We start from the raw sequence: 27,769 nt of genomic DNA, 5'->3' as shown, positions 1-27,769 counted from the left end.
AGACAAGAGACGTCTGCAAGCGACGAAGCCTTTTCTAATGAAATCTGACTAACGGACGTAAGATGTAATTACGTTATGTAAAAGATGGAAGGAAGATGGCCGGTATACCTTAAACATTTCGATTGAGAATCTGGAGAAGAAAACATTGACGCTTTGCGATCTGCAGGATCTCGTCATTTTGCTGCCAAATTATTCAATAAGACAGGGGAAAACTGGTGTAATATTTGCTAATTTAATAGCTTGGTGCAATTTATGAAAACTCTGTGGTCAAGGCCAAACAACGTTACCTGATTCCAACTTGCTATTACCCGGTCATTGCTAATTGGATGTTTTCAATCTGTCATCAGCAAGTGTTAATCAAGCCAATTAACAGAAAATTTGCAACCACCTGCAATTACGAGGCAACGCCCGCCGGCGGTGTACAGTATGTTGAGTGCTCATGTTCGTATTACCTTTTTACCTTGAAACGCACCATAACGTGGTCTAGCATGTGCAAGGCACAAAATAATTAATATTTTGCTTGCGAGGAATTATAGGATTATTTTGTTTAAACATTATGTCATAAGTTAAAGATTCATTTTTTTATTATTGCTATTATGCTCTTGCCACTTTTTGAGATTAATATTTGGATCTTTCCTAGACAGTGACCCCCAAGAGTTTTAACCCGGTATGTATCCACCTTTGCGGTATGTTTAGTACAAGCCTGTTGGGGATGACCGTAAAAACATAAACAAAAGACTGTAATTATCATAAAGATAATGACCCCAAAGAAATATTAGTCATAGATAACGACGCCCGAACTTTGCTGGGGTCACTATCTAGGAAAGATCCTGATATTTTATTGGAATGGAAAGAGAGGGGGGCTGACCTCGTCACTGGATTCTAATATCAATGGCCTTGACCTTCTTTTCAAGGTCTCAGACCTATTTTTTCCCCTCTTAAACGCCATTTCAACACTAAATCTCTTCTCTTTATGTATTTCGAGCAAACATTTTATAACTGGATCAAATGGATCAATATCAGCTAACTGGTTGATGAAGATACTGAATTTGGGAAGAATTCGAAGATTAGTGGTGATGCAGTTCTGAAAAACTGGAGCACGAGAACTAATTTAATGATCTCAGAACATTCCCCTGTAATAGTTTCAGGTCTCAAAAAGTAACCCTGATATATTTCTAATAGGTTTAGATATTGCCGTTTCCAATTTGTGCAGTTAGATGAAAAATTCTAAATATAATGTTGCTAATCTAGTAATAGTGATTTCAGATAATTGTAAACTGTTATTATTATTATTATTATTATTATTATTATTATTATTATTATTATTATTATTATTATTATTATTATTATTATTATTATTATTATTCAGAAGATAAATCTCTCATTCAGTCTTCCAAAGAATATGGTGTTCATTTAAAAGTAGTTACAGAAGATAACAGACAATTCAGAAAGACGAGATCAGTTATTAGGCAAAAAAGTTAAATTTATAAATTGATAAATAGATAAATCAAAATATAAATGAATTAGTAAAATGCAATGTTTTAGGAGAATAACTAATTGCATCTTCGCTTCAACTTATGAGGTTCTAGTCGCCCAACATACTCTGGGAGATTGTTCCACAGCCTAACGGTGTGAGGAATAAAAGACCTCTGGAACTGAGAAGTAGGCAGCGTGGCACATTTACTGCATATTGGCGCTGCTGTTCAGCAAATTTGGTCGCTCTGGGCAGGAAAATGTGCGAACTATGATCAAGTAATGCCATTTGAATTAATGGTCAATCGATCAATTTTGTCTATACATTTATATAATATAAATAAAACTGACCACATTCTTTTAGGGTTCTCGTCATTTTCTTAGATCGTTCCAAATATTCAATTTTCGATTCAGGATCACAGGAATTTATTTTTCGTTGCTTTGTGGTGAATATTTTATGAGAAATCTTTTCATGACCTGACATCCCCAAATTTATAAGATTTTTCTTTGAATTTGCTTCATTTTGCAGTGACCTGTTTTCTTAAGTTTTGCTCCATTTTCCAGTGGCAAATGAGTATCTTACAGTCGCAGCGATGCAATGATACGTAGATTTTCCTTGTAGCTATTCCTTATTAACTTCATTTGCACTAACCACTAAATAATTATGTACTAGTTTTCCATTTCTATCTTGTTTTTCAGTGTAATCAATTGCCCCTACATGTCAAGCGAAACAAAACAAAAATATGTGAATTTGCGATTTCTCCTAAAAACTAAATTTACGTTGTGAAATGCCTGAGTAAATCACCACCAAAAACACAAAAGCTCTATCAGGAATTCTGGAGTCCCTGAGTTCTCTTCAGTTACTGAGTTGTTTTTATAGTCAGATTTCTTTTGAAAGTGACTGGGTGATTTTTATAATCAGCGAATTCTTTTTTAAATCACTGAGTTCTTTTTACAGTCCTTAGGCTCTGTTTATAATGTCTAAGTTCTTCTTGTGGTCAATCTGCTCACATTACACTCACAGGGTTCTTTTGGCAGTCACAGAATTTATTTTATTCACTGAGTTCTTTTTACACGATAAGCTATTCCAAGTTTGACCCACACTTGACCTTCAGTATCATCTGTGAATATGATAAAGAGTATATAGAGCAGTTCCTGTATTATTATGTTATTGTTATTATTATTATTATTCGTTCTTCTTCTTCCTCCTCTTATTGTCATTATTTAGAAACGTGAGAAACTGGAAATTAATATAACACTTTCACTCCCTCCCTTCGTCAGTTCCATTATACATCTTGTCTGCTTTTCTTTTCTTACAGTGAACAGCTTGCCTTTAGACTGCCTTGTCTGAATCGTTATTTTCAGTATCAAGAAAATCTTAATTCAAGACACATCTTGAACACCTAATTATCTTTAACCTCTGTAATTATAGAGGGAAAAATTTACACTACTATAATAAAACTCTTATTCACGAAAGCCCTTAATGAATGTGAAATAGAGAAAGGAATAATTAGATTTTTTTTATTTTGATACTTAAAATAATCCTTATTCAGAGCTGGTCCATTCTTGTCTTAGACTCATTTCAGCCTGTTTGAAGTCTGCACAAACTCATCCATGTCATTTATTCCTTATGGAAGACTGTTGGACTTCAATTTTGCCAACAGAGTACTAGAATGAAAGCTCCATGCCCAAATGATCTCATAAATTAGTTTAGATGAACCACCCACATGTTCCGGCTACGACACAGTGATTTATGCACCAGCATACAACACCCATTAAACTGCCTCAGGATTTCTGTATATTTAATAATTTTTCAGTTCACTATTGAAAATCGAAAATAATTTTCCAATGCCGATTTTTCTTTGAGGAGTTTATTATCCTTATTAAGAAAATGAAAGTTTCATGGAGTTGTAACGCATTTTTCTCCACGACACGAGTGAGTTCGAAGCTCTATGTGGGAAAAGAAAAATTCTTCAGTCATTCTTATTTGGATTTTCATAAGATTGCAGAGGTGACCGCCCCCAAAAATATCAAACACGGAAAAATAAGACGGCCATTGCCGTGCAATTGTATTTCCACACTCCATACTTTCCTTTACGGGCTGCTCTCAGGAAAATAGAGCCGTCCCATTGTTTCCATAATTGCTGTTCAGAGGAAAAATACCTTTCCGTGGATGGAAGTGTTTGGACGACAGTTTGTTTGGAGTAAAAAGCCAAAGTACAGAGATTATTCAGCTAGAACTTGTCCGTGACCCTCTCTCTAGTAAAAAAGACCAATCCGCCATCCCTAAGGGATTACTGTTACGGTTTTTCCTTTTATCAATTTAATACTTTACCTGACGCAAAGATTCTATGCAGACTTATATTCAAAGTAGCATTAAAGTTACCAAAGACTTTTTGGTCATTTAAAAAAAGAACCACCTACGCGCTTCTCCGTCAGTCAAAAATCTACCTATGTATGGTTTTTCAAAATTTTTTTTTCTGTCTCAATTATAACTCATTTTCAGTCAGACTCTTAAAAAGAGTTAGGGAGAAACATCCATTAGAAGATAAGTAAATAAGGACGAATAAATATTCGACATAAACTCGTTCTGTAACTTCTGTGATTATGACCTATAGTTAGCTGGTTGGTAACTGGTTTAGATTAAGAAGGCCTTATGCCACAGCTGTCCCTTGTCCAAAGGTCAATAAGGAGTTAAATGGAAGAAGAGATCTGGTGTGAGCCTCAGAACTCAGATTTTACTACTACTACTACTACTACCATTATTATTATTATTATTAGATTCATATAAAAACAATTATAAAAATACAATTATATAGTTATTATTATTAATTATTATCATTATTATTAATAATTATTATTATTATTATTATTATTATTATTATTATTAATAATAATAATAATATTAATAATAATAATAATAATAATAATAATAATAATAATAATAAAATACCTACGACCTTCTACAACTATTATCAGTAATACAGGAAACTGAAATAAAGCCTTGGGAATTATTGACCCGCCGAGGAAACAAATTAAGACTGCAACTCTTTTTCACTATTGATGGGAAAAGTTTGTTTCGCAGGTATCCCATAACACTATAGAAACTTTTGCCTTGACAACTTTGGAGAAGAAAAAATCCCACAACTGAGGTTCTAAGCTATGAACGTCACCGTTCTTCTCCACCTGTTCGATTTCTGACCTTTTCTTCCTTCGCTGTGGAATCGTTTCTCTCTCTCTCTCTCTCTCTCTCTCTCTCTCTCTCTCTCTCTCTCTCTGTATATGTACACCGCAAAACTCTCAGGCATGCGTAGTATACTGTAATCATAAATGCTTGTACATAATACAAATATACAAATTTACTTAAACATATAAACTGTATCCGTTTAGTATGAATAATAATAAATTCCTTAATAAACGGAGAGAGAGAGAGAGAGAGAGAGAGAGAGAGAGAGAGAGAGAGAGAGAGAGAGAGAGAGAGAGATAACATTTTATGATGCCTCGGATCTTTTTTACAATTTTCATCACACAATATGAACTTCAAAGTGAATGTTTTAAGCATCTGATGAATCAGAAACTGTACGATTCTTAACCTTTGTGAATGAAGCCCATAATCGGAATCCTCTAGTAAAATGCTATATGCTAATTTGCAAAGGCTACTTATCACCAGTAGACTACTTTTAAAGGTGCTCTTTTGGGCAGAGTTGTTATTATTAGTATTATATTCCTTATTATTACTCCTCCCTCTTTTGTTCTGATGTTGCTGAAACTTGGTTGGTACGTGCATTTCAGATTGATGCTTATTTTTGCTAATCGTTTTCACCTTGACATATTTCTCAAGGTCAAGGTCCAACTTAACGGCCGAAATTTTAGCATTTTTCCTAAGTACCAGAGACGTTATTGTTCGAGGTCTCGGAGCTTCAGAATTAGACTATAATTTATTTTCAAGGTTAAAGTTCCATTCTAGTATTTTTTTCCCTTTGATGTGTACAGTGTATACGTGTGTGTGTGTATTTATATAAGATTATAAGGTGTATGACACGTTTCATGAGAGAACCATAAATGAAGTTTTTTAAAGCTGTCAAGCTCTTAGTCCTTTTTTAACATTCTCGCACAGCGACAGAAAATGAAAATGACGGAGGTATATTCATGAGGTAAGCACCTTTGAGGGGGGAAAAGAGGGCGCTAAATGATGTAGTTCACAATGAAAGAATAAAATGTGCCTAAGGAGAAAAGCTGTTGAAATTTATATTTCCTTCCAACTCCACCTTCATTCTCTCTCTCTCTCTCTCTCTCTCTCTCTCTCTCTCTCTCTCTCTCTCTCTCCTTGTTACCTTTTAACGCTTTCTCTGTTTTCTTATCACTTCTTTTGCACACTTACAACACCTTACTTCACTGTGCATCATAAAACTTGCTTGTATATCATTTGAACTGAACGGCACATTTGAAGATTAACAGAGGTTATATTTGTCATCATTCATATTTTGTCAACATATTCCGGGACCCATGATATCTGACACAGTGAAGAGTTTAAAAAAATTAGCAGAAAGACCGAGAGGCAATTTGTCGAACATAATTTATCAGAGTATCTTCTTCTTTCGTTTACCTCACCCTTTAACACAGTTTTCTTTGTTGAAGTTCGAGAGCAGACTACAGTGCTCCTTGTTATTCTGGAACGATTATTTTTTAACTGAGCTGGTCTGTATGTTCGTAAGATTTTAATAAGATCTCATCGTTTTTGTTGCAGTGTTTAAAAGCACGTTAATTACGATTTTCTCAGGAGTTTTATGAAGTCTATTTTTCTCAAGATGCCTCCAAATTGTCTGAGTCGGTCAGAAGCGCGTAACTTCTGCTTAGTGGTATAGCAGAGGGTAGGCTCGAAAGCTGGAGCGAGCGCTAATGGTAACTGTATTTATAGTGGGAAAGGAGGAAAAAGAGACAGAATGAGACAGGCAGCAGAGAGGCTTATCTCACATGCACTCTCGAAGAGAGGACCCAGAGATTTGTTTGGAGGAAACTATTTAGCTAGCCCTGAAAATTAAGAATGTTGTTAGCATGGAAAGCGATGGATGTCAAAGCTAATAGCATGGCTCTGCCTCAGTTAAAAAGAAAAAGAAATGATAGGGGGAGGGCTAAAAATGAAGTGGAAGTATTTTGTAATATATCTAGTTTAGAAACATGTCTAATTTTTCCCGGTTATTGTTGCAGGAAAGGGTAATGATCAAGAATTAAAGCAAACATTTTGAAGTACCATAAAAAATTAAAAGTAAAGATGATTAAAATTGTAAAAAAGAAAAAAAAAATGACAAGAAAATAAACCTCTGCACCTCACGCGAATAGCGTAGTGTGCTCGCAACTGTGTTTGTGGAGTGATAGCTTAGGAACCAGGAAACAGATTAGCAGCATCTGAGCTTCCTAGACGACGGAAGAAGAGTGTAAACAGAAACCACGACAGACCTCTTCAACAAGTCACGCCCTGTGAAAAGTGAAAGCATATGGTGAAGAATATAATGAATAAATTACGTATATTATCTTTTCGTAAGTGTTTTAATCACGGTATATTATAAAGCTAAAGGACCACTCCCACCATGTGACATCATATTGTGACACAATATACATTTTCAGACCTCTGAGTGACTACATTATGTATGTATATGTATGCATATATATATATATATATATATATATATATATATATATATATATATATATATATATATATATATATATATATATATATATATATATATATATATATATATATATATATATATATATATATATATATATATATATATAATTTAACATGGGGAAGTGCTTCCCATGAGTCAGTTACAGACTCTAAATGAATGATTTCGTTACTTACCTCTATTTTTGTATAAACTCTGAATGCTGTTAATTCAGGAAATCATAAAAAACAAGGAAAAAGGGGGAATTTATCTGAGGTGAGGGCTCTACTCACAAAGTATTTGTAAGTAAACACGTTAGGGTAAGTTTAAAATTACGTGTATTTACACGAAATGAAATATCAGAAGATGAAATGGACTAATCAGGCAGGCAAGGCCTGAGAGGTTAATTATAACTGGGAAAACTTGAAGGTAACCTATCGGTTGGTGTGATGATGAGGATACAAGGCACAGTCAAGAGAGATTTTCACAGCTAACAAACCCTCTTGTAGCAGAGGTGGCTATAGGAGGGTAATGGCGGCAGAGGAAAGGCTAAGGGCTTCACTGGTAAGAATACTAAAGGTCCCTACAAGATAGGACCACGTGGTATGGCATGGCTCTCCGAAGGAAGCGGGAATGGAAGGGGGAGATGTGTCTCGCTCGCGTCCAGCAATGTCTCTCTCTCTGTCTCTTGTTCCTTCAGTGAAACCCTTATATGACTTCAGTCAGGGGTCAGGAGGTTATCCGCAGGTAGATTGGGGCTGATTTCGTTTCCCTGTGCGCGCGCATCATTTATGACTCAGGTCCCGGTGTTCATGCCAGCTGTCCTCTCTTAATCTGCCTTCCCGATGCTATTCCTGCCTCCAGCCAGGCTTAGGTTCTGAAAACAAAGTCTCCCACAGAGTCGCATGCTCGAGAAGAGAAGGTTGAAAGGGATGTATAGAGTGTGATTAACAGATTAAGGGATGGGCCTCTATTCCTTTCACCCTTTCTTGTCAGGCAGTGCCCAAAATGCACTGTTGTCTTTTCCAGCTTTAAATTAAGCATTTGGTGGCTGGGATTCTTGGGAAAATGTAATATATATATATATATATATATATATATATATATATATATATATATATATACAGTATATATATATATATATATATATATATATATATATATATATATATATATATATATACATATATACATAATGGGTGTTTTGAAATTGGAGGCCCCCCCTCCACAGAACAAATGGAAAGTTATGAAGTTTTCTGCTATAGCTATCTCCAAGTACATTATTTTAAGTTTCTATTGAGCTATTTTTCATTTTACATTTCTTGTATTTTCAGACTGAGTTACAGAGTTAGATACAGCCATGGCTAACGACTCGGAGGAAATCAAATGGATTGACCGAATCCGGGCTATAACCTTCAGAGAGGCCATGGATGCTGGCACATCCTTCATTTCACGTTCCTGGATAGCAAAATACATTAAAAGAGATGAATCCTTTGTTAAAAGAAACTGGAACAAAAATCCATATGACTGTCATCGCGAAAAGAGTGAGAATCTTGGAAGGCCTGAAGTCCTTTCTCAGGAGTCAAAAGACATCATAACTGGGGCAGTGGGTAGACCAAGAAAGTCTTTATGTAAATTGGCAGTTGAACTAGAAACAAAAATGGGAAAGAAGAGAAGTTATAGTGCTGTATCTCTTGAGTTGAAAAAATCTGGTATCAAGCCATTTCATGTTATCAGCAAGCCCAACATCACTCAGCAACAGAGAGAAGACTGTGCATGGTTTTGTGGTTCATTTCTTAAAGATTGGGATGAAACGAACTTTCTCCATGTTGCCGCTTCAGATGAATTCTTCATTTACACAGTCAGGAAGCCAAATCATAAAAATGACATCATTTAGCCTGCAAAGTTGGATGATATCAGCGATGACGTGCGCTATCGCCAAGTTGTGAAATTTCCTGAATGTTTGAGAATTTTTCTCTGTTTCACAGCCAAACGGTTAATGTGGATCATCAAAGAAAAAGGACAGTCATGGAATGGCGAATACTTCAGAGAAACTGTGCTTACTGGTGGAGTATTTCCTTTCCTCAAAAATCCTGAAAATGTGTTATCTGTTGAAGAAGTCACATTTTTGCATGATAAGGCACCATGTTTCAAGGCTCTTCAGACACAGGAGCTGCTTCGAAACATTGGTATCGATTTCTTCTCGTCAAGTGAATTTCCAGGTAGCTCCCCTGACCTTAACGTGTGTGAAAACATTGGTAGTATCTTAAAGGATCGTGTTGAAGTGCACACAGTGAACTATGATGGTATACCAAGCCTCGGCAACCTGTGAAGAGAGGTGACCGAAGTGTTCAGAGAAATGGAGTTTGAGTCTCAGCTTTTTTGCGATTTGCTGAAATCATACCCCTCAAGAATGCAGGCTGTGATACAGGCAGATGGAGGCCACACAAAATATTAAATGCTCAGAGAGAAACTTAAATAAATACCTGTTCTGAATTACTTTTGTTTTTGTCCATATCAATTTTAGTTTATGCTGTAGAGGGGGCCTCTAATTCCAAAACACCCTATGTATATATATATATATATATATATATATATATATATATATATATATATATATATATATATATATGTGTGTGTGTGTGTGTGTGTGTGTGTGTGTGTGTGTGTGTGTGTGTGTGTGTGTGTGTGTGTGCTAATTCAAATATTAGGTCACAAATAGTCAATTTATATCTTATCACATATAATTCCCAAAGGGAATTATATGTGATAAGATAATGCAGCTACTCTGACAGGCTTCAAGTATCACTGTGGAATGGTATTTGGGTGACATATCAACATTTCATTCTGTGGATGCACGCTATAAAAGTTCATGGTCTCTTATTGCCCACTAGAAGCAAAAATCGAAATAACTCTAGCACTCCACACTCCAACGGCAGATCAATCTCTATAGTGGATGAAGAGAAGGAGCGGGAATAAGACTGGGGAGCCAACCTCATTTAGTTTAGGTTGATGCCCTCTAACCTTCCCCTCCCTTCCCCACCCCCACTCAACCAATAACGAGGTAGTTACTGCTGAGAAATTTGACGACTATATAAACTGATAATGTTGAAGATTCTTACAAAACCTCCCTCAAAGATTTGTTTCCAGACTTGATATTCGGTATTGGTTGTAAACTGGTTATTCATAAAATATGTAAAGTTCGCATAATGGGGCAGGGTCATGCGGCTAGTTCATCATATTAAACAAGTAGAAAACGCGCCGAAGATTCTTCGGCGCAATAGAATTTTCTGTACAGCTGCTACAGCGTATAATTAAGGCCACCGAAAATAGATCTATCTTTCGGTGGTCTCGGTATGATGCTATATGAGCCGCGTCCATGAAACTTTAACCACGGCCCGGTGGTGGCCTAGCCTATATCGTTGCCAGAAGCACGATTATGGCTAACTTTAACCTTAAATAAAATACAAACTACTGAGGCTAGAGTGCTGCAATTTGGTATGTTTGATGACTGGAGGGTGGATGATCAAAATACCAATTTGCAGCCCTCTAGCCTCTGTAGTTTTTAAGATCTGAGGGCGGATAGAAAAAAAGTGCAGACAGGAAAAAGTGCGGAAGGACAGACAAGCCGGCACAGAAGTTTCCTTCTTTTACAGAAAACTAAAAATGGAACAATATTACTTCGATTTGTCTTTGTTTGAGAAATGAGGAACACCTACATCCAACAGTAAATTTTATTTATTTGATTATTCAATGCCAGGTTCATTATTCAAAAATTTCTGTCATTCATTTAGGGTGATTAGTTTAGAGAAAGTTGCAACTTCGGCTGTTTTCAACGCATTATCATTTCCTTCGTTGTCTACCTGCGCATGGGACCACATATCTCCACATTTATACCAGTTTCATACAATTTATGTACGATATCTCAGCCTGTTGGGCAAAATGATTTTAGGATAACAATTTTGAAGAGCTTCTGAAGTATACGGAAAACTATTTTAAATTTCTGTGGTAGCATATTATTTACGATTTATACTGCTGATGACAATATTATGACTAATCCTACTGTTAAAAAAGAAACATTTTTATATAGAGAGCAGTTTTGTTTCGTTGAACGCTTCTTCAGCAAATCTTACAACAGATGGAGATTTGGACCCATCAGTGTAAATTGTATGGTGTATCCCAGTGATTCTCAAACTGGGTGCCGTGGCACCTTGGGGTGCCACAGACAGTGCCTAGGGGTGCCGCAAGATTGTCATGAGTTTTGTCTTGGCTAGATCATCTCAGTGAACATTTGCAAAAAAAAAAAAAAAAAAAAAAAAAGTTTGCAGAAGTCTTCATATAATTATTATCAGTGTGTCTACTCTAATACGTTCACACACACACACACATATATGTATATATATATATATATATATATATATATATATATATATATATATATATATATATATATATATATATATATATATATATATATATATATATAGTATGAAAAATAATTTTATTCATTAAATAAGAAGTTAATTCATGCGATATGGTGGGATGGTGAAGAAGGGGTGCCACGGTAATGATTACATTAGTTAGGGTGCCATCACTCAAAAAAGACTGAGAACCCCTGGTGTATCCCTTCAAGCTGTGCAAGTTTTAGAGGGAACTTAGATTGCACAAGACTGTGTACGGATTCCTATTTTACACATAATCCAAGGAGAAAGAAGTCCTAGCCCTGGAGGATGCGCTAAGTTTACATTTACTGGTTCAAAAACTCTGTTGGCTGGCTTTAACTGGTAACGGTGGTGAATGTCGTGTTTAAGAATATCTGTTTGATTGGCTTTATAGATGGTGTATCACTTACTTGAATCTTTATTGTGCTTCGAACGGTTACTGAGTCACAGTTGAGCGAAGTTGGTTCATCTTTTTCTACTTGTACAGACTTTTGTTTTTCTTTTTCTGTAGAAAAAGGAAAGCAGTGTTGATTTTATAATGATACCTTTGAACCATACTCAAAACACATCCTTATGGGATGCATTTTGCAGCATGCTGAATAGGGGCCGTTCAAAAATTACGTAACACTTTTTTTGGCAAATTTTCACCCCCCTTCCCCGCTTGTCACGCCTCATAAGGCATGTCCAGAACCCCAACCCCAGAAAATTTTGTAACATCAGCTAATAACCCCACCCCGAATTAGTATGTTTCATTTTTTTTAAGGCAGTAATATATTAGTCTAGCCTAATACCTGGAAATTATTACCTTTAGGTTTGTCTTAATACATTTATGTTATGATATTAAAGAGTCACAGACAAATTTGAGATGAAAATGTTCTTAAAGTCATTTTTATGCATAAAGTAGAGAATGTCGAAGCTCAGAAAAGAGATGATTTTGTGATATTATTCTGTCATGTAATACATACATATAGTAGAAAATGTTGAAGTACAAACAAGGGCTGAGCTTGTGATATGTTTTAAGCACATGATTATGCAAAAAAAAAAAAAAATTAAATACCATATTCTCAACATTACTGAAATATAATAAAAGTCTATTGCAGAATATTTACTATCTCTCTTTTGTCCTTCTGCATTTACATCTTTTCAAAAGAAACAAAAGAAAAATATCTGAAAATGTTATGTAACTTATGGCTGTAACCCCCCCCCCACAGTCACACTCATAGCGCTTCACCATACTCCCCTCCCCCAGGGCGTTACGTAAATTTTGAACGGCCCCATAAATATCATCATATGCTCTTGGAAAGTGCAGTCTGTTAGGACCTATAAATAAAGGTACATAGCATCGAACAGCTTTTTTATATAGTATTCAATGCAGCGTGTGTCCAGAGATCCGTCCAAATCCTTTCCGGACATTTTCTGTGACATGGTCAAGTTCAGAATTATTTTTCTGTGAACATTGTAGGCTTGGGGTAATTATATTGTCTGTTTGCAAGTACCATGTTAACTTTGAGTTAACCATTTTTTCATCATTCAAATACTGTTTCAAGTATTGTCGATAGCTTAATGGACTGCTAAGATCTTTGCCTGGAGTGTGATTGGTATAGCCTTGTCGGCCGTCTATCTTTAGGAAAATTTCTTTTTTAAAAGTGATTACAGAATTGACATATTTTCTATTTAAGGGAGGCCATGTTTGATTAATTCAAAATTGATGTTATCTTGACCTGATGCTGACCTATTTGGTATTGTAAATAGATCATGAGCTCTGTCCATTATATATTATGGGCTGTCACGGTGGTCTTGCGTTTGATACATTATTTTTTTTTTTTTTTTTGACAATTTTCTTGAGTTGGGGTGCCGAGTTTTTTAACTGAGATGTACTGTTTCCATCGAATTATTTTTCTTAGTTACTCCCTTTCCAGATTTGGCTCTTAACTGTTGTCCGTTGATTTAAATGTTTTGATATAAAAGGTTGAATCATAATTTCTGGAAATTTTGTCATCCTCGAGATTTTAAGTTGAAAGAATTGGATCAGACGATTTAATTTATGGCTGATTCTATGTTCAGCTCGGATCATTTCTCATGCCATAGTAAAATTTTATATTTACTGTTGTTAAATTAAGATTTTGGGGTAACTTATCTGTGACGTATATTTGGGAGTTCCATAATGGTCGCTTAGAATACCATATGGTGGGTTTGTCTAGTATACAGAGTGCATCTTTTCTATTCTGCTTAGTCTATATTGTAGTGAGAATGGGATTATTTGATTTGGTTTGCTGTAATTTTTTGTTATTGGATAAAGATCACTAAGATATAACACCAAATCGCCTTATTAAAAGTACGGAGCATAGAGAAATGGCAACTAACAACAGACCTATTATTACTGTTATCAATTAATTGTCCTATTTCTGTATCTAGTCTGTCAGCAGTTTGAGATTTACTTGGCTGTGTGCATTGAAATCACCAAGTAATAGTAAAGTTTGTGGTAATCAATAAGATAATTATACTTTGTAAGTCAGTTCTGTAATTAAATTTTGATTGTGTATTGTTTATTACAAAAGGTCAACTTTTGCTTTTGCTTGGAACGTTTAACGTTCCAACAGAAAACTGAAATGTAAGATTCTGAATGACTATTTCTTCATAAGAGACTAATTCATAATGTCGGTTGTTCTAACCTGGCTGTCTGGTTGTCTTACTCTCCAATGTGCTGCAGACATGGAAACGTGGATTGTATTCTGAGATTAGTCTTTATAGTTCACCTAAAGCTTTGGTGACTAACTGCTTTGATTTTCTTTTTAGGCTTTTGAATGAATCTGTTTCTAGGTGTTTCGTTAACTGAGGTGTTTTATTTTTCGAATTATATACCCATTCAAACATTTACTAACAATTTCTTGATTTTCTATTTGACTCTTTGCATTTTTTGTTTTAGTTATATTGCACATTGGTAATTTGCTTAGGGAGTTTGGTTTCTCTATCATTTGGAATGGAATGGAATATAGAATTTATGCCAAAGGCCAAGCATTGGGATCTATGAGGTCATTCAGCGCTGGAAATGAAATTGAGAGTAGGTAGGTTTGAAAAGTGTAACAGGAGGAAAACCCCGCAGTTGCACTATGAAACTATTACTAGGAGAGGGTGGATAGCAAGATGGAAGAGAGAGAATATGAGTGGAGGTACAGTAAAAGGAATTTAAGGGGTTACAGCTAGGGTCCGAAAGGACGCTGCAAAGAACCTTGAGGAATGCCGAGAGCAGCATTTAACCCATTTACGAGACATTTAGAAAGTTCACACTAAGCGCTATGGGGGATTCTTGAGCCTCCATTTCAATTAGGTGTCAACTGAACATTTTCCTGCCGCACTTCATTCTATAATCAATGGCGTAACTAAAGGGGTGGCGGGGGGCCGGTCCTCCCCGGCCTGCACTGTTCGGGGTGCTGGGTTTGGGTGGGGGAGGGGGGGGCGGCACTTTGGCATTTTTTGAGCAGGTCTGGTCTGGCATAATTCTAGATTTTCTAGCTAGGCTATTTCGTTCCACACATAGTTATAATGTTGAGACTGTTCTTAACCGCCGGAACAAGTGTTGCCAGTTGTGAGAGAAGCTTCTCCAAGTTAAAACTAATCAAAAACTACCTAACTATGAGTCAGCTCAGATTGTCAAACCTCGTGATATAGTCAATAGAGCATGAAATCACTAATCAATTGGACTTTGATGTTATTGTTAGCAAATTCGCTTCTAACAAAGCTCGTAGGGTTCCGTTGTAAATCTGCTGTGTTGTTTTTGTTTTAGCTTTATGACAAAATAAATTATTGAGATGTTAAGGCTTAAAATATGCATTTAATTTTCACCACTTTAGTACCTTTTAGCACGGGAGTGGGACGGCACTTTCAGGGTCTGTCCCGGGCGCGATTAACGCCAGTTACGCCACTGTCTACGATAATTATTTCATTTTCTTCACTTGATGGGGTTAAAGTTAAAGAGCTTGTCTCTTTCTTGGATGAAAGGTTCAAGTTTACTCTAGGTTGCAGTTTTGTTTTCCTCTGGGTATTTTATTTAGTTTTCTTCCCGAGTGTTTTTGTTTTTCAAGTGCCTTTCGTCTTCCCGGCAGCCTATATTTTGTCATGTCAGTCTTTTTTTATTTGTTTTTAGCGAGGCACTAGACTCTTAATTATATGTTTTGTTTCCCTCAAATCAGTTTCCGGTTTGTTTTCTGTAATCCTTTTACAATAAGATCACTTTTGAGAGAGAAGCCTACTCTGCCTGTGGACCTTAATTCCTGTGTCGTTTACTTGTTCACTTGTTCGCAGTGTGGTCTGCGATACGTGGGGATCCAGTTCTCCTTGGCTCAGACAGAATTTTTGGAACACAGAGGTCTTTCTATTAGAACTAGGTTTCCCCTTTCCAAACCACCCTTTTCTGCCATTAGAGAACACAGTTTAGCCAGGACCACCCTTTCACTGACCTGGATTTTCGGGTACTGTCTTTTTGTTCAAATAGACTGGACCTTTTAATTTCAGAGTCGCTGACTATTAAAAAGATGAAGCCGGAATTGAACAACAACTCGTCTGGTATTCAACTAGCTATCGTGTAATTTCATAGTAGGTACTCAATTAGGTCGTTAAATATTTTACTTTGTGAGTGGTAGTTTGTTTACATTTCACCTTAGTTTTATTTTCATATTTTTATGTTTGTGTTTTTAATTTTTCGTTATTTTACGTCTCACCCTTTTAGTTTGTATTTACTTGTTCATTTTATATATTTCGTTAGTATTTTTGCTGAAGATTTATTATGACAATTCATTTTATTGTAATTTTATTGATTCTCATCCTTGTCGGTTTTTAGCCTGATGATGCGGTTTTATACCTCAGAAAGCTCGTACAATAAAGAACGTTCTTTCTGATCTTGGCAATATTATTTATCATTAAGCTAAGATTTCCAAGTATAATTACCAGTATATGTATATATATATATATATATATATATATATATATATATATATATATATATATATATATATATATATATATATATATATATATAGAGCCTACACACACACACACACACACACACACACCCGATCATATCAAGATTAGCGAACCCAATGATCCCCATGTAAAGAATGGTCAACCCTTTCCGGTCCGAACTCCAATTCTACATGAGGACTAGTACTAAACACGGCGAAACAGTGATTCATCTACACTATTTCGCCTTGTTTAGTATTAGCCCCTGGGGAATCAAATGTCTGGTACCGAAGTGTTCATGTTTAGAACAGCGAACCTGATTATTCCCATGCAAAGAATAACGAACCCAGTAATCTTATAAAGAATAGCAAACCCTGCTGCTGTGGGTTCCAAATCTGTATGATCCTATATATATAGGCTTATATATATATATATATATATATATATATATATATATATATATATATATATATATAATATATATATATATATATATATATATATATATATATATATATATATATATACAGTATATATATATATATATATATATATATATATATATATATATATATATATATATATATATATATATATATATACAGTATATATATATATATATATATATATATATATATATATATATAATATAAATTTATATATGTCTGTGTGTATGTGTGTTCGCATGTGTTTGTATGTGTTGAACAGGTATAACCATCAGGGAAACAAAACTAGAAAGAAAACTAGACCGCAAAATCAGGGTTTTCAGTGGCCTATCAAGGAAATTTATGTATAGAACAATAGCCAACTAAAACTGAAAACAACATAGTGAGTGATTATAATAACACGGCTCAATCAGTAGAAAAGGCATCGACCCAAAGCATATTGGAGGTCCTTATGACTAGTCCTAAGAATCAATTAACCATGATACAGCTGAGCAAATATGCTGGGAAGAAAACAGGAACAAAACTCATAATAATGAGTCTAGTGGCTCACCACAAAAAAAAAAAAAAACTGACATGACAAAATATAGGACACCAAAAAGACGAAAGGTGCATAGGTCAAAAACCACTCGGGAAGAAACCTAAATAAATTATCTAGAAGTGCGGAGGAAAACAATACTGTAATCTACAGTAAACTCATGATAATAACTTGAACCTCTAATTCACACACACACACACACACACACACACATATATATATATATATATATATATATATATATATATATATATATATATATTATATATAATAGACATTCTTTGAATATAGCACGGTGGTTTGGCCATAGTTGATGCAATTTGGTGTGCTGTGAGGTGTCTGGTTGCATCGCTTGATTCACAGAAAGCTCATTTCGGATCCTGAACCTTTTGGCAGTATGCCCAAATTTCCTGCATTTTTTTTTTTTACTAAAAGAATTTTGGAACATAAGACCTAATTTTCCTTTTAGCTGATATTCTTATTTTTTGGGTTAGACTTCACCTCGTGTATATCATTTCCGGTATTTTTAGTGATTCGTCTTTTAATGTTTTCATTGATATTATTATTTCTTTTATATTATCGTTATTAGCAAGTCATAACTTTAGTTTCTTTTATTTGCCTAAATAACATTTCCTTTGACAGACATCTTGATAGTTAACAATTCTTGAATCTGGATGTTCCTTTTGAATCTATTTTCAATAAGACCTTGACCAAAACTTACTCCCAAAAATGGGGTCCTGATGGATCAGCGTTGGAGGTGGTTTAAATCCTTCTTTTCGCTTTTGTTTTTTCTCATAAGATTGATGGTTATATACGCATGCATGTTTTTGATTTTTAAGAAGATAAGAATAGAGCAGAACAGAATATAGACTATAGGCCAAAGGCCAAGTGCAAGAACCTATGGGGTTATTCAGCGCTGAAATGGAAATTGACAGTAGGGTTTGAAAGGTGCAACAGGAGGAAAACCTTGCAGTTTCTCTATGAATCAAATGTTAGATAGGGTGGAAAGTTCAGAAAGAATATGAATGGAGGTAGGGGTCCAAGGGACGTTGCAAAGACCATTAAGCAATGACTACAGTGCACCACGCAAGATGCACTGACGGCACAACCCCACTATGGAGATTAAGGATAAGTAACTTATTGGGTTAGTTAATTCGTCTAGGGAAGCCTGCCGCAAAACAAGCTGACCTTCGGGGGATGGCTGTTGTTTTGTCACAGTTTGGGAATATTCAGGGAGAACTTGGAGATACACCTTGCCTAAAGTACCTTAGAGATAATCAATCAATTATTATTCTTATATTAAACTGTTCAACCAGACCACTGGGTACCGTATCACTCTTTTGACATTGGACCCAACACTTAGAGCAAGACTGGACAGTTCCTTCACTTTGTTTTCCCCCTCCGTCATGTGCTAAGAGTAATCCAATCCACATTTAACTAAAAGCATGTGTCAGCGAAGAAGTGTGACTCCTGAGAAGGAAAGGAGTAAAATGGCAAATATGCCTAGCAATTTTTTTTTACTGGTAGTAATTAGGTAAGATTTGGATCTGGATAGTTGCTCTCAAAAGTTCCTACCTAATGACATGAGGATAGGAGTCTGGTGGAGCATGAAATACAAATGGCTGATGTCCTTCATCCCTGCGGGGCAGGAAGTTACCAGAGGTGACACTTCTTTGATTTGTTTCTACCATATGTTCTTCCTGTACTTGAAGTGTCCATGTGAGCACTAAGCAAACTGTTCCCCAAGAGCTTGGGAGTAATTATGCTTGCGTCCCACCTAATCACAGAAAGGTGGATTTTAAAAAGGTTCATGGGCGTCATCTGTGGGGGGGACATATCCCCCACTTTTTATTCAGGGGGTGGGACAACATATCAATTGGCCCCCCACTTTTTTCATGGCACCATCTTGTAATTTCTAAAATATTACAAGCAGCACCCTTCATTAGGGATGCCTTAGATCATGTTCATGAACTTGGGAATATTTATAACAACTCTGGAAAGTCAATCATCTCTACCTAAATATTCATGCTCAGGATGAAAACACACCAAACCCATCACGACTGAAGCCAAGCTGCCCAACTCGATGGTTAACTCGTGGACCTTCAGTAAAGTCTGCTTTGGATAACTATAAACTAGTTCTGGAAGCCCTTCAAAAAGCAGCAAATGACTTTGGCTCATCTACAGCAGCACGAGCCAATGGTATTCGTAAATGTTTAACAGGAAAGTGTGCCCTTGGGCTCTTTGCTTCTCTGCCTGTTCTACAAGTCATAGAAAATCTTAATAAAGCTCTTCAAGGTTCAAAAGTCACAGTTAATGGAATGCTTGTTGCTGTCAAAGTACCTGCAGAAAATCTCGAATCCCTTCGTATAGAAAACAAGTCTAAGGAAATTTTTGAAGTTGCTGCACAAGAGAAAATTGAGGAGAAGTGGGAACTAGAACCAACGACTCTCCCTTACAAGCACAAGATTCCAAAGAAGCTTGATGATGGTTCTCATGAATATACTCCCAGTTGTGCAGAGGAGTATTACAGAGTAGTTCTTCAAAGTTACTGACATTGCCCCATAGTATTTAAATGAGTATTTCACTTCATCTGATCTCACAATGCACTGCCAATTATGTGAAAGCTCTTAACTGGGTCATTCAAAGAGGAGTCAGCCAAAAATATCCAGAATTTTCTGATTCCTTAAAGCAAGAAATTGATTTCTTCCATAATCAGTTCAATGGTGCATCTGTTGAGGACTACCGAAAGGCATTTGCAAATATGGTGCCAGAAGTTCGAAGAATGTTCCCACAAGTTGAATGCTTGATGAGACTCCTTTTGGTCTCTCCAGCAAATTCATGAGGCTCAACGGTCATTCAATGCACTTAGGGCATGAAAACTTGGCTGTGTTTCAACATGACCCAAAAACAGCTTAACAATCTTATTTGTCATGTTCACGGAGAACGTCTTGCTGCAAATAGCTAATAAATTTGTAAACAAAGTGCCAGACACAAGGGAAAATATTTTTGCAATTTTTAATGGACCTATATTGTTTGGCTGTACCCAAAGGTAAGCACTTTTCTTTATCAAGTGCAAAAATGCTTTAATACTCGAAGGAGTGCTCTCAAATGAATTGCCTCCATGCATCTGTATCTTCCATCACTACTTCTCTTCTCATCCAACTGTGCTATTGTTTGCAAATTTTCATTTCATACATTCACCAATCAATTCATTCAGTATTGTCCCCTGCTATACTTTCTCTTACTTTTCCACTAGTACTGTCACAAGTAGTACACTTATTCTTGTCATTCACTGATTTACTACCTCTTTTGCTACCATCCGTAACCTTAAATATGAAAACCCACATTGGTTTAAAAGGTTTTTATTGTTACAGGACACTATTATTTTACTCTCAACGGAATCCTATAAATCCTATACATGTAATATACTGCCCCATAATGTAATGAGTTTATTTTTATTCTTATTACTTATGCTGAAAAAGTTTGTAATATTAAATACTGATCACAGTCTCTATAGAGTTAAGTGGAACTGTATATTGAGGATATCACGGAAGATTTGTACCGTATTTTGGCCAATCTGTAAACTGTGGACTTTTATATAAACTTATTGGCTGATTAATACTGTATTGATAAATCAGTCATCCTTTTCCTTTAATATCATCCATACATTCATATTTATATGGTATTAAAATATAACAAATTGCTTGGGTTGCCAATATTAACCGTATAATTTTCAGGATGTCCCCCCAAAACTTTTTAGAGACCAGGTGATGCCTCTGAAAAGGTTACTTAAGCAGCCATGCCTGTCTTTTTTTAAGACATAAATATTGTACATATTAATGACAAGATGTAATCCTTGCAGTATTGCAATGCAAGGCATCCAGCATGTCGTGCAAAGTCAAACTATTGGCTGAGGACGTGACAGAAGTGTCATTCCAGTTAAAGAATTTTCCCTGCTTTCTTCTTGGGAGTTTACATCTTACTGGCAAAACTCGCACACATCCAAATGACTAGGTGAAGAATTAAAGAACTCTCTGGATACAGACTTATTTTGATTAAAGCAAGTTTCTTGACTACATGGCTGTAGCTGACAATGGAGCAAAGCTGTTCAGGTGTGAGTTACCAATTAGGTCACTTTCTATTCCCTAAGATTTTTAAGAGTCGAACTCTGTGCATACTAATACAAGCCATGTTACCAGCAGGAGAAGGGGTAGAAAACCCTCATTCTCTTCTTCACTGATCACTCATGACAATGTTCCGAGACGTTGGCTACTACATCTCATGTTGAAGGTAAGCCTTCAACTTCTCAAATTGAGACTCTTACCTAATACAAGTGCCCTGCTTTTAATTCCACTGGCTTTGGACTACATTTTCTACAGATTAACAATATATTAAAAACTTAGTTTCCCAGTACAGTACTCTATTGGACCTGACAAGGTTATGAAAAACACTGGTGAAGTATTTAATAAATGGGGATGTGATAAACTATGCTTTTAGAGCACAGTATGTTCATAATAAAAAACCAGTAATCATACCATACGAGTGACCTCTTCCAATCCCAGAGATCTAACTGCCTTGCATACAGTTTCTATGATAAATGAAGTGACAGCAATGGCTAATACATAACCAAGTGTCCTGATGCATGAGTTTAAGTGGTGAGACTGCCATCTGTCTGACAGACAAAAGACTGATGATCTGGGAAAAACCATGACCACAATATTGGGCATATACGTGATTTTTGAGCTTGTTTAAAGAAACACCTATAAAAACAGCTTTTCGTCATAAGATTTCTAGATACCTATTGTGCTTTGCTTCTAAACTCATTTCAGTAATAAAAATTGCTATTATTTCAATATATGAGGAATTTAGTTTCCCTTCAATCATGTCCCACCTCTCGATTTCCTTACATCTATACAGGTATATAGAAAACACATTATTTTTTGCTGTACAATAATATTAATTACAAATTTCATATTTTTTACTCTGGAAGTAAAGCTGAAAATTAAATTTGAAATATGTTCTTTTAACACTTGTGACCAATAAACAATGAAGATATTACTAAACCATTTCATTCGAATGATAATCACAAATAACTTACAAAAATTCATTCAGATTTTCAGACAATAATTAGTCAACAAGACAGATCTACAATAAAATTTGTTTTACTACAGTGATAGGAAAACTTACTAAAAAACTACAAAGATCAATCCAATCTTTTTAGTTAATCTTGGCTACACTATAATTCAAACTGTCACAAACATGTATCAAATTGTTAATTTGGCTGAAGCATACAAAATAAAGGAGGGAAAAAATGACTAGATCTTAAGGTACAAATATAATCATACAGACACCCCTTGTGAACAATACTATATTAATGACTATCTGAATGCCCTAGGAGTGCAACTGTAGGTAACATAATAAAGCATTGTACTGTACTGTCTTAAAAACTCCAGCGTCTTCCTTGAATTTAGTAAAGCTACAATAAGATGCAGCTGGTAAAACCCAAGTCTGTACCACACTGCTCAATAAAGTCTGCATAAGACTGCAACAACTACATCACATCAAAATAGGAACAAAATTTAGAGAATATTACACAATGAATTTTCTGTTTATACTTAAATGAAATGTAGTACACAGGTAAATTACAAGTTTTAATCAGCAAATCCACATTTTAAAATAAAGAGTAAGTCAACAACAGCTATTGAGCCTAACAAAGAAAATCTGATCATAGTTCAAAACATACAATTGAAACCAATTTCAACAGACCAATGAACAGCTTAGAACAAATCAAGAAAAGAAGTCTATACAAAGAAAACAGAGGTTCAAAGGAAATTCTTGAACACTAAGACCACTACACTAAATTCATTTGAAAATACACCTTGTTGAAAACAACCCAATGTGAAATTAACTCTTCAGTAGACTGCACCCCGTTTTCCTGCAGCTGATTACAAAATCTAAACTGACAGAACACTTTAGCGCAATGAAAACGACACACATTGAGATAAGTAGAACCACTGAGCAGCATATCAACAACACATCAAAAGCAGACAGAAGCAGTGAACATCTGAAGATTAAATGGAATAAATGATGTACAAAATAGTTTGTACAATATACTTCTGATTTCCAGATTGTAAAATTTTGATTTTTAAATAAAATCTAACTTTTAAGATTGTTTTCCAATTTAGCATGGTATATTTTGAGATTTACAAAGTATTGAATATTTTTTTGCAATCTTCCCAAATATTCAATGACCTTCCATGTGCATGAGAACCACTTCCTGCCTCTGAAGAGTCACATTTAAGAGACAAACAATTATGTAAAAGTACTTCTTTAGATATACTGTAACTAGCACATGTACTTAGTATTTACCATCTGTAGGAAGACAATTTTAATAAAATCATATCATACAGTACCCCATATTGCTCTTAAAAAAAAGAAAAAGACACATGAATTTTCATCAGTACTGTAATTGTAGTACAGTCAAAACCCTCGGCACTCAACAGCATCAACATTGTATGTGACATTATTCTTTCCCTTGTCACTCTGTATGCATCATCAAACATCTGGAAGCGTTGCTAAAATGTAACAATACAAAAATAAATAACCAAAGTAGCTTGGAAACCACATGGCACTAAGAAATGGCACCTTTGATGGCAGACTACAAGATGAATTACTCTCCAACATAACTGCACTTATACGAACACAATATGAAGGAAACATAAAAAAACCTGTAATGTAGTTTTCATACTAAGGAAAGCACAAGTAGGTTACTGAAAAATTTAAACCAATTTTAATAGTGATGGCATCAAGGAAAGCAATACAATTCTAATGGTCCTTCATACAAATAATTCATTAAATAATAAATACCCTAACAGGAAGAAATATCATGGCAAGATTTTAGAACTTGTAATACTGTAAACAACCCTTTGGATAAAGACTAAATTGTTACAAATTTCAAAATTTTAATGTTGAACTCCAAAATAATAATTTCAGACGCAAGGGAAAATAATTTAACAGGCTGCGATCTTAAAAACAATAAATGAAAATAAGAAAATTTTTGTAAAGGATGTTTGCATTAAACTAAAAGTTGTACAAAACCTAACTTGAAACTCTTACAGCAAAAACTATCTCCTTACCAAAATTTCAACTCTACGCTAAATAAAGCGTAATACCTCCTTGAACTAGATATACCTATGTCATGGATACATCTTAACTTAGATAAGGAAAAAAAAATAAATGCATAGTAACAGCTTTCAGTATCATTCACTTCAAAGAGGAACAGTGTATTAACACGATGTACTGACATATAACAATGGTTTTTTGGTTGGTGAGATTCAAACTCCACAGGTAGGGAAAACCAATTAAATAGAAAATTTTAATTTTTACCATTAGTCACAGAAATTAAGTAGAGAAAATAACTGTCCCTAACCTCTGAAGGATATTTAATTAATAAAAATGGCCAAGTATATTTTTTTACTTAAAAGAACGTGAAACTGCACGACTATTCATAGATAACACAACACCATACTGTATTGCATTTACCTTTTGAATAAACAAAAAATACTATTCTACACACAATGACTAGAATCAATTTTTGTCCAAAGGTACTGTACTGGAAGTTACGACAATAAGAACATTTGTAATAGATGCAAATATCCAACAAGCACTGAGTGTCACCAGAGTATTGGTTTTATAAACCTTTATGTCTTAACATTACAAGATGCAATGAAAGCAAATCATGTACCTATAGTTTACAGACATCACTGAAGTCCTCACTGTACCTACATAAACCAAGTAATTCTCTATTTGGAGCTCTAAACAGCATCCTGTGCAATAAATGCATATGCATATTTAAGTCTCAATCTTTAAGTAAATATGCACTGGTATATATATACAAATATTTACATATATACCAAATTATGTAAGGATAATTCATTTATACTAATAAATAAATAAGGAATGCTAAAACCATTCAAGCATTCCATTATGACTACAGTAAAATAATAAATAATCAGGATTTTTTGAACCTGTCAAAAATAAATAAAAAATAAATAGCATACATAGTCACCATTTTTCTCTGCTGACTATACGGCACACAACATCTTTGGTTTCTCTATTGCATGAAAGGGTTTCACTCTTTTGAAGAAATCAGAATGCTTTCAAACATGATAACCACCTGAGACTATGCCGAAAATCTACGTACAACAATACCACCCTGACAGACTGATGATATCTGTCCCATGGCACTCTAATAAATGATGCTACTCCCCAAAAGGGAATTCTAAAAGGCAACTGTAGCTCCTTATTATAATCTACAGTCTGTGGCAAACGATTGATGAATTAGACATACATCTCAAAGTTCCCATTTTGTATTATAATTCCCAGTATATTGTACTTACTTGTCTTTTGCAAAACCAAAAGAACTCTTTATCCGCATCCTACATTATACACAGCTGACTTCCAACTGCTAATTTCATCATCTTTCAAAGAGTTAATAACCTAAATGTTTTCAATAGACAAGTGATTATATCTCCTAAGTTTACCCATACTCAGCCACACTCATGAACCATATGATTACTTAATTGACGATGATTGGGAAAACGTTTATCACAAACTTTACATATGAACTGCGACTGTGGCTGACTTGATCGATGCTGAGTACGCTGGTGATGGCGGAGTTGAGCAGGATCATTGAAAGAAGCTTGGCACTGGGAACAACCAACAGGAGCACCTGTTGCATTTCCTCCTCCAGCATGCACTCTCCGATGGACATTTAAATGTGACGTAGTGATAAATGTAGCACCACAGTCACTACAAGAGTATGGTCTTTCGCCAGTATGAGTTCGACGATGCACTGTTAAATGCGAGGACGTGACAAAACATGCACCACAATATTCACAGGAAAATGGTTTTTCTCCTGTGTGTGTTTTCATATGTACCTTCAAACTATGCGCACGAGTGAAATTATTACCACACAGCTGACAGGAGAAAGGCTTTTCCCCTCTATGTCGACGGAGATGTACTTGGAGTGAACCGTTCTGAGTGAAGGTGGCACCACATTCATCACAACTAAAGGGTTTTTTAGAAGCATGAATGGCAGCATGTTGTCTCAAGGAGGATTTATCAGAGAATATTTCTTGACACTGATTGCACTTCACAGAGGTTGGATTAAGAACCACAACAGTGCCAAGATTGTGAAGCTGCTTTCTGTGCCTTTTTAAACCACTCTTGGTCATAAAACTTTGTTTGCATGTATGACAAGTATTTGCACTACTTTCTGAAAAATGTTCTTTTATGTGCTCTTGGAGTTCTGATTTTGTTTCAAACTCTGTGTTACAAAGTGCACAAGAATTCTGTAATTTTACCAAGTGAGCTTCCATATGAGCCTTGTAATCAGCTTCATCTGAGAAATGCATTACGCAATCAGAACACTGATAAGCTACCACGCGAACTCGTGTTGTTTTTCTGGTCTCTGGGGTACTAACCTCCATCTCCTCTTTGACATCTTCTATCTTTTCTTCTTTGACCCATGTCATGGTCTCTATAACATGCTCCTCACTATCTATTGAGTGCTCAATAGTATCTATTGGTTCAACTTTTATTTCTGGGGTTCCACTACCTTCAGTAAAACATAAATCATCTTTCATTTCATAAATTTTCTCAACAATGACCTCACCACCTTCCTGTCCTGTTGGCGATGCCAGTAAACCAGGTGGTGCTACTGTTTCCTCAATGAGGGTAAAAAAGACATCAGGATTTGGATCAGAGGAAATTCTTGATTCATGGCTCAAGGATGAGGAAGACTTATTCAGGTTGTCCCAAGAGGTTGCTCCCAATTCCACCTCTTCCACAACCTCTTCAAACCCTGCAACTGTATACAAATAACATTATATTCTAGGAATGAACACGATGTACCTTAAACATGAAACATTTTTCTACAATATCTATAGTACTGTATAGAGATTTATGTTAAAGAAACAGCAAACTGCATATAGAAAGTCATCATGCCTAGACAAAGTCTAATAAGAGTAGTTTAGTGTACTCGTTGCAAAGTTTATGCTTGGTAACAGGTATAAAAATGAGATCCAGCATGAAGATTCTTAATTTTTCAACATACAGTACAGCATAAAAAAATTATCAACACATTATCTTGGATTCTATATTTGCTTTATGTAATAATTCAATAACAAAATATTACTGTATCACAAAAATTATTTCGTTTCATAAAAATTACCCAAAATTTCAATG

The 27,769-nt window shown here is 35.3% G+C and overlaps 1 protein-coding gene across 1 annotated transcript in view; it reads right to left on the bottom strand.

The window, feature by feature from the left end:
- Window positions 1-23,158: 23,158 nt before the first annotated feature.
- Window positions 23,159-27,769, bottom strand: part of LOC136833464 (zinc finger protein 883-like) — a 38,657-nt gene continuing 34,046 nt past the window's right edge. The window contains exon 3 of the mRNA XM_067095657.1: window positions 23,159-27,392. Coding sequence (XP_066951758.1) covers window positions 26,071-27,392 — 1,322 coding nt within the window. The 3' untranslated portion in view covers window positions 23,159-26,070. The remainder of the gene's footprint in view (window positions 27,393-27,769) is intronic.

The sequence above is a fragment of the Macrobrachium rosenbergii genome, chromosome 51 (genome assembly GCF_040412425.1).
Source record: "Macrobrachium rosenbergii isolate ZJJX-2024 chromosome 51, ASM4041242v1, whole genome shotgun sequence".
Lineage (NCBI taxonomy): Eukaryota > Metazoa > Arthropoda > Malacostraca > Decapoda > Palaemonidae > Macrobrachium > Macrobrachium rosenbergii.
Note: the sequence above shows the minus strand (reverse complement) of the source record. Positions and strands in the feature narration are given on the sequence as shown.